The following is a 9,589-nucleotide window of genomic DNA, read 5'->3' as shown; positions in this document are numbered from 1 at the left end:
TATTCAGTGAAAGGCTCAAATAAAACCACAGGGGTTTAAGGATGTTCAGACTCGGAGAGGAGGGCCAGGGCAGGTTTCAGGGCCGAGCGTAGACTCCCACATCCTGTCCTTTTCCACTCCTTTCCTTTAGAGTGCTTCTAAAAGCAGTCCTTGCATGGGTTTGCGTTCTTTGTTGACGTTGTTTTCACATTTTTTTTCATCCTTTGTAACTCCTGCTCCCTCTCTTTTTCTCCGGGGAGAGACTCTTTGGTACAAGAGATTAGAGCGGGTGCTGCCTAGCAACTGAATAAAAATGGCAGCTACAAAAGGGGCGCTCTCTCTCTCCAACGTCTGACCTACATAATCCCAAGCCTCTGATCGTGCAACATAACAACATGATGAAAGGCCTGCTGTGATTTAACCCTCAAACAAATACTTGCCATCACTGACCCCCTCGCTCAAAGGCCGATCTCGCTGCTGCAGAAGACCAAAGGGTGACTTCTGAAATCTTGACGGTGCCTAATTAGAAAGGAAGAAGAGGCTGTGAACACTATTGGAAATGAGATGAATGTATTTGAGGAGATGGCAGCAGAGTGGCAAAGGAGATTAACAGTGATCACAGCAATGCTGTTGGCTTCAGAGAGCGAGAGCGAACGGCGGAACCTCCCTCTGTTCACCGATTCATCTCTCCTTCAGCCACAGGCAGACAGAGCACAGGAATGAGTACAGAGGGATGAGAAAGCTTTACTTCTCTGTCTTCTGCTTATTGATCAAAGAACATGAAAAAACACAAAAAAAGCAAAAAGCTGAGAACTTTCTTGAAACTTCCACCTCCTGTATTCTGTTCTTATTATAATCTTCATGGCCTTTACCTTGTTAGTGGTGGCAGACAGATCCCATTTGCCCTTCCTTTGACCTGTCTGCTCCTTTTTCCTTATCTCTTTATACTAATGTGTAAATTAATGTGACTTTAACCCATTAAGGCCCAAACAGCCACTGGCAAAAAAAATCTACTCATCTAAAATGCTTAATAACTTCTGAACCATTAAACCTCTCAACAAGCTGAAATAATTAAAGTAAAATGCAGTTTGTCATCTTTTCATGGTCATCAGATATGACCCGTTTGGACATTCAGAGGCTCCGTAGTTACCGTGGAAACATTGTCATCTTCTACTACATTGATTCACCAGTAAAACCCATGGAGTTTAATAAATGACAGTGAATCGACACACTTGGTTTATGTTCAATTAATGATATCTTTGTTGAAAAAGTAACTTTTTTCTGTTTTCTCAGTTTTTTATATTTAACCTTGAACTTTTCAGCTGGGTTTTTATGAACATCTTCATGATCTGTCAATTAAATATAGGAAAATACATGATTTACACTGAAAAATGCTAAATACAGATGATAATATTGAATTAAATGAGGATAAATCACTTAAGAAAGGTTAAATATAGAGAAAAATATATTTGGGAACAGCCAGAAAAGTAGTACTGGGTCTTTATGGATTAAACACAGTAGGAACAAAAGTTATGCAGATACAAACAAACTTTAAGTGCATCTATACAAAACAAATTACATGACATCTAAAATGTGAGTTTTCAACCCATAAAGACCCAGTGCTACTTTTATGACTGTTCCCAATGAAATTTTCTCTTTTTCCCTTTCTTAACTGATTTATCACCATTCACTCTAATATTATGTTCTGTACATGGCATTTTTGAGTATAAATTAGGTATTTTCCTGTGTTTAATTCACTGGCCATGTAGATGTCCATAAAAGCTCAGATTAAAGTTCAGGGCTATTATATCAAAAACAGAGAAAACTAAAGAAAATGTGACTTTTTTTTTCGTAACATGTCTCATCAGCAGAACCTAAAACAAGTGTGTCAATCCACTGTCATTGATCCAACTCCATGGGTTTTACTGCTGAATCAGTGTTGTAGAAGATGATGGTGTTTCCATGTTCACTCCGGAGCCTCTGAACGTCCAAATGGGTCATATCTGATGACCATGAAAAGATGACAAACTGTATTCTACACTAATTATTTACGTGTATTGATAGGATTAGTGGATCAGAAGATATTAAACATTTTACATCAGTAGATGATTTTGGTCTCCAGTGGCTGTTTGGGTCTGCTGGTACATTACAAATGCCAAACTTGATTCTTCTCGATTTGCTGTAACTTATTTTGTCTATCGACCACTTTTAATGAATATGAAAACATCTTTCTTGGGTGTTTTCCTCTTGCTAAAGAAGTATCTATCCAACATAAGAGCCTTCCTCTTAGTCATTCACTGATATTTCTGTGCATATGAGCAACCTTTCAACAACGTTTGTTTTCGTCACATTTTAATTTGGGGATCGTTTTTTGATTATCCAAGTTTATATTTGGTCCCTTTCCATGAACACTTAATTCATTCTGATTTTAATTCAAAAGGATATTCCTTCTTGAGCTATTCGTGTCTTTGAGAGCTTCAGATCATGATGAAACGGTGAAATCTGGAGATTGAGGCTGAAAAGTTACATCCTTGAGTTCAGATCAAGTACAGACTATATCTACTCTACAAAAAAAATGTCTATGTTAACTTTAAAGTCTGTCTGTTACTGAGTCTTCACATCTCATGTTGAAAGCCAGGTGAGCTCATTCTGGTTGGGGTGATATTCTTTGATTACAATATAAATGACCTTATTTCAAAGACGAGAGGCCGGGAATGTTTTTATTTATGTACCTGTGTACCAACTCCTGATAGATGCCAGACTTTTAATTAGACAGTACTTTTGAGTTAGATAGAAACTTTTAAGTATTTGTTTGCGAATGTTTCTGAGATTTGAAGACACCAAATAACACTGCCGGTCCTGTCTGTAACACGAAGAGGACTTTTAATCCCTCGGTCTTCCCGCTTTCTTTTCACAGACATGATAAATGCTGCAGAAAAATTTCAGCTGTCGTGTCTCTTGAACCACTTCAGCCACTTGACACTGTATTCTCATTTCAACAAAAATTGGCCTGCATGCCAAATTCTCATTCCGGCTTGTGCATTTTTGTGTTTGGCTTGGTTTCATCTTAGAGGTCACCATGTAAATGTTTATGTCTGCATAATGATATGAGTCAGCATGTGCTTGTGCAGTTGTGTGTCTGTGATATTGTGTGTGTTTGTGTCTTGCTCAAACAGGCGAGACAGCAGCGGCGTACTGAGTGTCTGATCGGAGTCCGGTTGCGAGGAGTGGTGAGCTGTGTGAACTCTGGTGCTCTCTGACTGCCGCATTTTCATGGAAAGCATCTCTTTGGGGGCCTGCAGGTTTTCAATACACTCATTTACACATCAAAACAGCACAGGAAAGGGATAGTGCTCAAGGGGGGTGAGGGACTGCAGAAGGAGGGAGGGCAGGGTAATGAAGGATGCTTTATTTTCTCTTTTTTTCCCTCAGGGGTGGGCAGGGGTTTAAGTCTATGAGGGAGGTGCATTGATGCCATAATGATCGCCTTTAATCAGACCCATGACCAGATGGAGGGATTTCTCCTCAGCAGACAAAAACATGGTGTCAGCAGCAAATGCGGGATAACCGCTGACGTGTTTTTACGCCTTTTTACAAAAAACAAATTTCACAAATCCTGGATAAATAGGGTTGTTCAGATTCAGATTAAATTCAATAAATACACTGTGAGGTTCACGGTCAACACAATGGAATATTTCTGCAAGAAACCTGTGAGGAAAAGTGTTGGCTTTTCTAGGAGTAGTCTCACTTTTGGCCCAGACAAGCGAGCTGCTCAGTGCGACCGACTCTCTGACACTATTTAACCTCCTGAGCCAGAGGAGAAGAAAAACAGTGCAGATACTCAGCCAAACTAAATCTTTCGAGTGAGACCAAACTTACTTACTCCTGAAATTGGACATTACTGGAAGATGGGGTGGGGTCTTCCTCGGAACAAGCTTGCAGTTGATTGGCTGGCACTGCTCCAGCACTGCAGACCTCAGGTGTGTGTGTGTGTGTGTGTGTGTGTGTGCGTGTGTGTAGGGAAGGTGTTCCCGGCAGCCACATTGCTGGCGCCAAAAGAACCACAGCTCAAACAAACTCTGTTTTTGGAATGAACCTCTTTTCTTGCTTCTATCTGAGGTACTGTGCTGTGTGATTCTTTTCCTCTGTGAAAGAGAGAACGCCAGGCTAAAAATAGCTGTCAGTGACCTGGAAATGTAGTGATAGAATTCATATTTGTGGAAAAAGAAACAAGACAGGACACCCTGTAGCTGCTTTAATAAGTCCTTTCTGTTGACCTTTGTACTTTGTAAAAACTAGCCTGTCATATAACTGGAAAATTAAAGAAAATGCACAGGAGGCAAAAAAGATGAAGAATAGAAATGCTGAGAGGGAAAAAAAGTTTAGACAAAGCGTAGCTGCAGAAGACAAACGTGCCCTCTGCAACAACCCCATGTCCTAACCCTCTGCAGCTACCTCCTTCCTATCTAATCAGTATGGCTTAGCGCAGGTGGGACAAGCTGGTTTGTGTCTCACACAGCAAGTGTTTGGCCTCTCTGGGTCATGTCACTGGAGTGTAAACTGGGGAGGAAGCACGCGCCCCCGTTCAGGCGCCCATGAACTGGAACATGTGGCTGAAACACCACCAGCCGAGTGTCTGGCTGCGAGCGTGCTCCAAGGAAAACATTGCTTTTTTTATTCGTTAAATGTGATCCACACCGTGTCAGTCCAGGACTTGCAGTGCTCGCCTGCCAAGCCATGGACAACGTCTACAATGGCTGAGTAATGAAAACAAAAAACAAAAAAAAAGCTGTGGATGTTAGCAGTTAACCCAAATGTTGTACTTATGAAGGAAGGAATAAGTAATTTAAGTTAACTCAGCCGTTGCACAGATCCACACAACAGTGCACCAAGTGGAAATGTGGTTAATTTACTACAGAAACATAATGCAACTTTGATTTAAACTGGTGTGTGAGTAGTAAATTAACACTACCATGTGCATGGAACAAGCTGTGCAACAAGAGCCTTATTTTAACTCAGCTGGAATGTAAATGGTGGAAAAATGAAAACAAAGCAACAACTTTTAACCTCTGTGTATGTCAGTGAGCACACGCCTCCCTCACACTCTGAGGTTCCAGAAAATGCAATGACGCTTCTGACAACACACTCCTGGTCATCCCAGTTTTTCCATAGTATCACTGCCATGTGCTGCCGGTGACACAGCACACAATTACGCACAGACATAATAAACAATCACCTCCACCACCGTCAAACACTGTAATTTCCACTGTGTTTTGCTGTGAAATGACTTGCAGCGCGGGCTGCAATTTACATTGGCACTTAAATTGTTAAAGCCCCGTAATGTAAAAGCTATTTATTTTCACTCTTTTATGGACCATGTGAGAACATGGTGGCTCTAGTGCATAATAAAGGGGAGTTTATTACTGAAAAGTTAGCTCCAAGACCAAATGTAGGGCATTTATTTAATAAAAATAATGTTATGAATAGTTTTTCTCTGATTCACAAAGCAATTATTTTACCAAAAAGATTAATGGCACATTGTTTCTGTGTCCACATAGAATAGCTCATATTCAGCTATGGAAATGTGGCTGAATTTATCAAAAATGAATAAGTAAAATTCTCTTAATTTATATCAGACAGTTTCCTAACTTAACATAAGAGCCCCAAAGCACAAATAAATGTGGATCTTAAGTTTATAATCCACCTACTCTATGAATAACCACAGTTTTGAGTGCCTTTGCTACACTCAAAGCTGTCAGTGAAACCATGCAATAGGGCTGAAATCCACTTCAGATTTGTCCTCTTAGATCAAAGTGCTGAGTGTTTGCATGGGGATCAAATAGAGCAGCGAGAGGGCAACAGTGATTCTGGGGAAGGATTAAAACAGCCATTAATTAAATATATTCCTCCGCAAACTGCTTCTGCATTTTAAAGACGGTGATGCAAACATTAATACTTGCCACGCTTTGTCACTCTATTCATCAGTGATTCTCTTTGAGGATTAGCGTTGGGGACGCCTCTGGGATGTAGCATGCGCATGGAACGCAGCACATTTGGTGGGGAGTGAAGTGAAATGAAGAATAATTTGTGACTAATGCATCTGAAACTGTTAAGGACTCTTTGAATTGATAAATATTCATTATAAGGCAGTAAAGACTGAATATGTAACTGAGATGACAACAATAATAGCACGCAGCAATGAACTTGGACATGAATTCCACAAATTTATTATCCTCCAAAAGGCCAGAACCAGAGTTCTTATAAAAGGCACTTAAAATTTCCCTTGACCTTCAAACTTTAATAAATGCATCTACACAGAGCCAAGGTAAAGTTAAATTAAATATATTTACAATAAATAAAACATTTATACACATTTATACAATTAATCATGCCACTTTCAGGGAGGAGAATAGCCTAATATTTCCCAAGATGCCTCCCACATCAGTTTTTTCTTTTTCTTTTGCTTTGCAACACTGGGCATGTCTACTGCACAGAAAATAGGAGTAACAATACTGAACATTTCCCTTTATGCACTGAATACTGTTTATGGATAGCTTCTCATAGTGACGCCTGTACCTGTGTGTCCCTTGGCAGCAGCAGAGGAGTAACAGTTCAGTTCAACCACTCATCTTCTGACAAAGTCTTTTTAGCAGCTCCTTACACAGGGCATAGTGTGTGTGTGTGTGTGTGTGTGTGTGTGTGTGTGTGTGTGTGTGTGTGTGTGTGTTTGTGCACCTGCACCTCAGTCTCAGACGTGTGTGGGGTTGTCTGAGTGCAGGTCAGTCTTAGCCATGTGCAGAACCACAGCAGGAGATTTGTAGTGGCATTGTGTGCTGCTGCAGCTCACACTGCTGCACGGTTTCCTACCACTAGTCCTGTCCGTCAGCTTCCTGCTGCACAGGCCCTGCCAGGTCTGCAGGGTCTTAGAGCTCCACACCCACACGCCGCTGGTGATACCGACCACCAGCGACATGAAGATCTTCAGCATAAACACGGCCACAGTGGGCACAGACGTCTGCAGCGAACAGTCGTTGTTGTGTCCGTTGAATGAGCCGCACTTCATCTGCAGCCCACGAAGCTTCCAGTAGTCCATGTTGAGCCTCTCGTAGAAGTAGCAGACTATGACACAGGTGGCAGGCACCGTGTAGAGGATGGAGTAGATGCCTATTTTTACCATCAGTTTCTCCAACTTCTCTGTGTTGGTGCCCTCCGTCTTCATCACTTTCCGGATGTGGAAGAGAGCCACGAAGCCTGTGAGAATGAAGGATGTGCCAATGATCAGGTAGCAGGAGAGAGGGATGAGGACGAAGCCTGTAAGCGCCCCAGAGTCCATGCTCCCCACGTAGCACAGCCCCGTGAGCTCGTCCCCGGCTACTTTCCTCATTGTGAGGATGATGATGGTCTTCAGAGCAGGGATGCCCCAGGCAGCCATGTGGAAGTAATTGCTGTGGGCTTCAATGGCCTCGTGGCCCCACTTCTTCCCTGCAGCCAAGAACCAGGTGAGCGTGAGGATGACCCACCAGATAGAGGAGGCCATGCCAAAGTAGTAGAGGATGAGGAAGACGATGGTGCAGCCTGTGGACTCCAACCCTTCCTGGATGATGTACAGCTCACCGTGCTCGCGGTCGCAGGCGATATTTTCAGCCCCAGCTACTGACCGGATGATGAAGGCCACAGAGTAGACGTTGTAGCACATGGAGAGGAAGATGATGGGTCGCTCTGGATACTGGAAACGGTGTGGCTCCAGGAGGAAGGTCAGGACAGTGAAGGCGGTGGAGATGAAGCACAGGATGGACCACACCGTCATCCAAATGAAGGCGAAGTCCTTGTCCTGCCTCGACCAGAAGACGTCCACGGCGGGGGAACAGCGTGGCGCACAAGACTGGCTCTTCTCCACAAACTGGAACTTATCTGGGTTCTCACAGGAGCCGATGCTGCCAGGTGAGCGGCTGGTGCTGGTGCCCGGGTGCGGGGGCCGAGGGGGCACCGGAAGCATCCCCTCCCCTTTCTTCCCCTCCATCCTGGTCTCGTTCTCAGGGGCTTCCATGCACAGAGCGTTGGGGTCGTTCTTGGTGGGCAGCTTGGAGCAATCCAGAGAGTCCGGCCAGGTGTAGCTGAACTTCTTCATGATGGGGGCACATCGCTCCCTGGCCTGCTCACACATGGGTCTGCAGGCGGGGATGGAGGTCGACACTTTGTCCGTGCACATGGGGGCGTAGAGGGAGCAGAGGAAGAAGCGGAGGTGCACATCACAGCCATAAGCCACAAGGGGGGCGAACTCATTGAGTTTAATAGCAGCCTCCTTCTGGTCGTCGTGGTCCATGAAGTTGGGCATCCGGGTCAGGTTGTAGCCGATCCCCACGCACATGGGGATCACGATGGGCTCGCACTTGGCTGGTCTGCCTCGCTCCAGGTCGTAGGAGCCAATTTCAAAGCTGGAGCCTGAAATGACCAGCAGACACCACAAAAAAATCACCACCTTCAGCGGACAACCATCCATGCTCATGATTTGAATCAAAAAAACGGGACAGTGTCTTTTAAAATAAGCATGAAAAAGTCCAAAACACGGGGTGGTTTACAGACAGAGCTCCGCTATTTCCCCATGGCGAAGGCAGGTCCACATTTCCTTTACTTTTACCGCTCCGTTCAGAAAGACACTGGGGAAAAAAAGACAAAACCGTTGCGCACACAAAGTCCAGTAAAGTCTTAGAAACTGGACTGAATCAAAACGATTAATCCCACCGACAGTCGAGATAAAAGGTCCGTAAATAAAACGTGACACTCGGAAACTTCGACTAACAAAAGGAGTAAAATCACCCAAATCAAACCGGGAGCTGAATGTAAATCCTCACGACGAGCGCAGAGACCGAAACGCGGACATTTACGCGTGTGTTTTGCGCGGTTTGTGGCGGGTCCGGAGGGCTGTGTGGCTGGATCTGGGTCTGTCTGTCGGATCCAGCTCTTCGTCCTCCGCTTTCAGGCTCGGCAATGAAGTTTGAGAGCAGCTCAGTGGGACTTCAGTCAGGGAGAGAAGGAGAGGAGGAGGGGGTGGGCGCTCCGTGACGCTCACATTTCGCCCGGCGCACCACACAAGGAAAATTATCAGACAGATGCTGGAGGATGGTCTAACAGGCCTACCTATCAGAGATTAAAGCTGTGGATGTGGGTGTCAGTGGGAACACCATTATTCAGTTTTTACAATGAATTAAAACAGTAATAACTGGATCTGTATCATGGAACTATAAGATTATCCAGAGAGCAAAATCATTATGGCTTAAATCTGGACCAAAACTGGCATGCCATTTTGGCAAAGTCCTGGGCGGATGTAAATGGCCCAAAATAGGCAAGCCAAAATTTAAACCAGAAGGAAGCCAAAATTCACCCAAAACTAATTGTGGACTTCCAAAATGTAGCCATAATTGTCCCAGAAAAGCCCCAAATCCCCATAATCCAGCCAAAAAGTAACCAAAACTGACCCAAAGAGAGGCCAAAAGGGGGCCAAAATTTCTGTTGATCATGCTTTTAAAATGAAGTGGGGTTTTCTTTTGGGTTGAAATTCCCACTCTTTGTGCAGTGTTTTGGCTTTACAGAAATATTCCAAAACACAACC

The 9,589-nt window shown here is 43.9% G+C and overlaps 1 protein-coding gene across 1 annotated transcript; it reads right to left on the bottom strand.

Annotated features, from left to right (window-relative positions):
• Positions 1–6,190: 6,190 nt before the first annotated feature.
• On the bottom strand, positions 6,191–8,956 carry fzd9b (frizzled class receptor 9b). The gene has a single exon (XM_030153065.1). The coding sequence runs from the start codon at positions 8,483–8,485 to the stop codon at positions 6,728–6,730; it is 1,758 nt and encodes a 585-aa protein (XP_030008925.1). The 5' UTR covers positions 8,486–8,956; the 3' UTR covers positions 6,191–6,727.
• Positions 8,957–9,589: the final 633 nt, after the last annotated feature.

This window comes from Sphaeramia orbicularis, chromosome 13, assembly GCF_902148855.1.
Source record: "Sphaeramia orbicularis chromosome 13, fSphaOr1.1, whole genome shotgun sequence".
In the NCBI taxonomy this organism is placed as follows: domain Eukaryota; kingdom Metazoa; phylum Chordata; class Actinopteri; order Kurtiformes; family Apogonidae; genus Sphaeramia; species Sphaeramia orbicularis.
This window is presented reverse-complemented; position numbering and strand designations above follow the sequence as displayed.